We start from the raw sequence: 2,787 nt of genomic DNA, 5'->3' as shown, positions 1-2,787 counted from the left end.
TGATGAATGCACAAGTGGCTGTGTGTGTGTGTGTGTGTGTGTGTGTGTGTGTGTGTGTGTGTGTCTGTTTTGTGCTTGTGTGACAAAGTGAATACGAAATTTGCATACGTTGGCTTTACGACTGGAGGGAAAGAGTTTGCCTTGGCCAACAATTTACGAGCAGATCAACCAAATTGAAGGACTATCTCACCCTTTCTCTCTATCTCTATCTCTATCTCTATCTCTCTCTCTCTCTCTCTCTGCTTCTGTGTGTATCCCTCTGCTCTCGTCGCCTGTCATTTCAACTTTCAACCAAACACCACATTTTTAGTCAAAATATATCCAACAACAAAACAAAAAAATAGACATTTTCAGCTTTGAACCACTTGATTGCGGTACTAAATTAAATTATGGCATTACTTCATTCATTTTAGATCTATGTAAATTCCATTTACATATACTATGTGGCATTCTCTTTTATATTATATATTTGTCTATATCTATGGCAAATGAGAAATGCCCAAAGATGGCTTTGAAAATTCCATAAAATATCCTTATAGCAATCCCTTACTTACAGCTCCAGTTTGTTTGAGAAATATTCGATTTTAATGAACTCTGAAATGGTATTGTATACTAAATTAATTAGTCCACATCATACGCGTTTTGTCTAACATAAAGATGTATTTTATATAATAAAACCATATTTTGACCGCCGCGTCGGTGGCCCGTACATATCCTTCTGCCCCCCTCTAGGTCGGGGTTTTGTGGGGTTTCAATTGCTCCATAGGTCAAATCTTTGACAATCCTCTAAGCGGTGACGTTTCCCACAAATGAGTCTTTTCCATCGTTTTCTATGATTCCCGATGATTAGGAACGGGTCTGTGCCATCTCTTACTTTTTGGTCTTCTGCTACAATCAAGAATAATAATAATGAAATGCCAATAGACCAAAGACCAAAACCAGTTTGAAACCACAATTAAAATGGAAAAATAAACACAGGAAATGAGAACAATTTCAGTTTATTACATTTGAATTTTTGTATGTAGATATACGTACGGCTACTAAAGTCTGTATTTCCTGTAGAGTAGAGATGGGTTCGACTACCTTTCACTTTCATCAAAGGACGTAACCTTCCCCACTCAGAGGTCGCTGCTGATGCACAAAGTCACAGTGCTACTTTATGTACATGGCTGTCAGAGACTGTACAGAACCACTAGGTACACCTTTAAAACGAATGTAGCGAACGGGTCGCTGTTTGAATGTTAAGTAATGTGTCGCGGTTTCATAAACACTTTTCGATCCCACACGATTCCAGTGAGTCTGGTCGCTAGAAACATGCACTTCGAACGTGTTGTTATATGCGGAATATTGGAAAATAGCTTCAATAAAGTTGATTACGAAAAGGTCTCTCAGCTGGAAGGCTGTACGATTTTGCTCATCCTGGAAACGGCGCGCAAAATGTTTCCCTGATGCCACATTCTCCCCCGGCAACAACCCGACACGGTAGGGCAGATTCTTTCCGGTATCCACTTCACCAATGGCGTTGAATATTTGGTCCGGCTCGAATAAGCCAGAGAGGCGTACCTCTTGCACCAGCTGTTGGACAGTCAAAAGCGGGAGACGTACGAGCGCAGCCACCGTCTTGAAGTCCTCGTTCGGATGGTTGTCCCTCCATTTGCATACAGCTCGAAAGATATCAATTTCGAGGGCCCATAACTTGTCCCGTCGCAGGAGTTCCTCAAGTGATTCCTTGGGCAGTTGTGCGAAGGAATCATGTTTTACTATATCGAAGCCATTGTTGTCGATGAAATTGAGGCATTCTTCAGACAGCTGGTTGAGATTGTTGCGGCGTGCGACATCCAGGATCGTGCACACATTACTGACAGAAAGATTCTGCTGCAGGTAGTTTCCTATTCCCGACTCGACGGCCTGCAACCCGTAAAGATGGGCCAAATCGAGCACATCGATAATGGTGTCAACGTCCAGTGTGGACAGAGGCATCTTCCCCGAGTAGAGATATCCCAGGATTACCTTGAAGGCTTCAAGCGGCACCTCCAGCGGAACTTCCCGTTGGTTCGACTCGGCCAAACCGCCGTAGAGCAAAGCGCGGAAGTACTCAGAGCGCGTCGCCAGAACGAGACGGTGGCCCGGCAGCCGCTGATCCTCCACCAGGAACTCCACGTCCGAGTAGGGCTCGTTCATGCAGAGGCTGGCCATGTCCGCGACGAAGCTGTCGATCTCGTCGATGTTTTCCACAGTGGTCCCTTGATATTTCTGGCTGCTCATTTTCGTTGCTGTATCTTTCTGTGTGGAATGGAAAAATGATGTCTAAAAGTGTATTCTTTGTGTTCCATAAACTCACTTTATTTCAATTTCTTGAACAATTTATGCGCACAGATTGTTTTGTTCCTCGTTTTGTGGTGTTTGGCAATTTTTGTGTCAGTTTCTGCTGCTTCTATTTATGCAGGCTTTCAGGTACACACATGGGCTGTAGGTATGTATATATTTGTGGGGTTTCCCTTTCTTTGACTTCACAAGTCGGCACAGCGGCAGTCGGTGTTTTGCTTCGAGTAACTCTTGAATTCATCGATTGAGTCGCTATCGTGCTATCGATATATATGTGTATATTTAACACGCAAAACATCGATAAAATGGAGATATTTTAATGAATACTTATTTGGTTTAAATCAATTACAGTTCCACAGATTACGTGGTAATTGCTTTGATCTGCGTGTGCATCTCATAAGCACTGTGGCTTTATCATTCACAGTGTTTGATTTTTGTTTTTTCCGACACTGACAAATGGAC

The 2,787-nt window shown here is 42.8% G+C and overlaps 1 protein-coding gene and 1 long non-coding RNA gene across 2 annotated transcripts; one reads left to right on the top strand and one right to left on the bottom strand.

The window, feature by feature from the left end:
* Positions 1 to 328: 328 nt before the first annotated feature.
* Positions 329 to 713, top strand: LOC26533632 (uncharacterized). The gene is made up of 2 exons (XR_001450944.2): positions 329 to 419; positions 557 to 713. It is a non-coding gene; the product is annotated as an uncharacterized lncRNA (long non-coding RNA).
* A 269-nt stretch (positions 714 to 982) lies between these two features.
* Positions 983 to 2,569, bottom strand: LOC6903478 (BTB/POZ domain-containing protein 9-like). Its single transcript, XM_002132321.3, has 2 exons — positions 2,342 to 2,569; positions 983 to 2,283 (listed from the first exon to the last, which is right to left on the bottom strand). Exon 2 carries the CDS (start codon positions 2,263 to 2,265, stop codon positions 1,153 to 1,155), a length of 1,113 nt encoding a protein of 370 aa, XP_002132357.2. The 5' UTR covers positions 2,266 to 2,283; positions 2,342 to 2,569; the 3' UTR covers positions 983 to 1,152.
* Positions 2,570 to 2,787: the final 218 nt, after the last annotated feature.

The sequence above is a fragment of the Drosophila pseudoobscura genome, chromosome 4, assembly GCF_009870125.1.
Source record: "Drosophila pseudoobscura strain MV-25-SWS-2005 chromosome 4, UCI_Dpse_MV25, whole genome shotgun sequence".
Lineage (NCBI taxonomy): Eukaryota > Metazoa > Arthropoda > Insecta > Diptera > Drosophilidae > Drosophila > Drosophila pseudoobscura.
The sequence above is the reverse complement of the archived record's forward strand: the minus strand, read 5'-3'. Positions and strand labels throughout refer to the sequence as shown.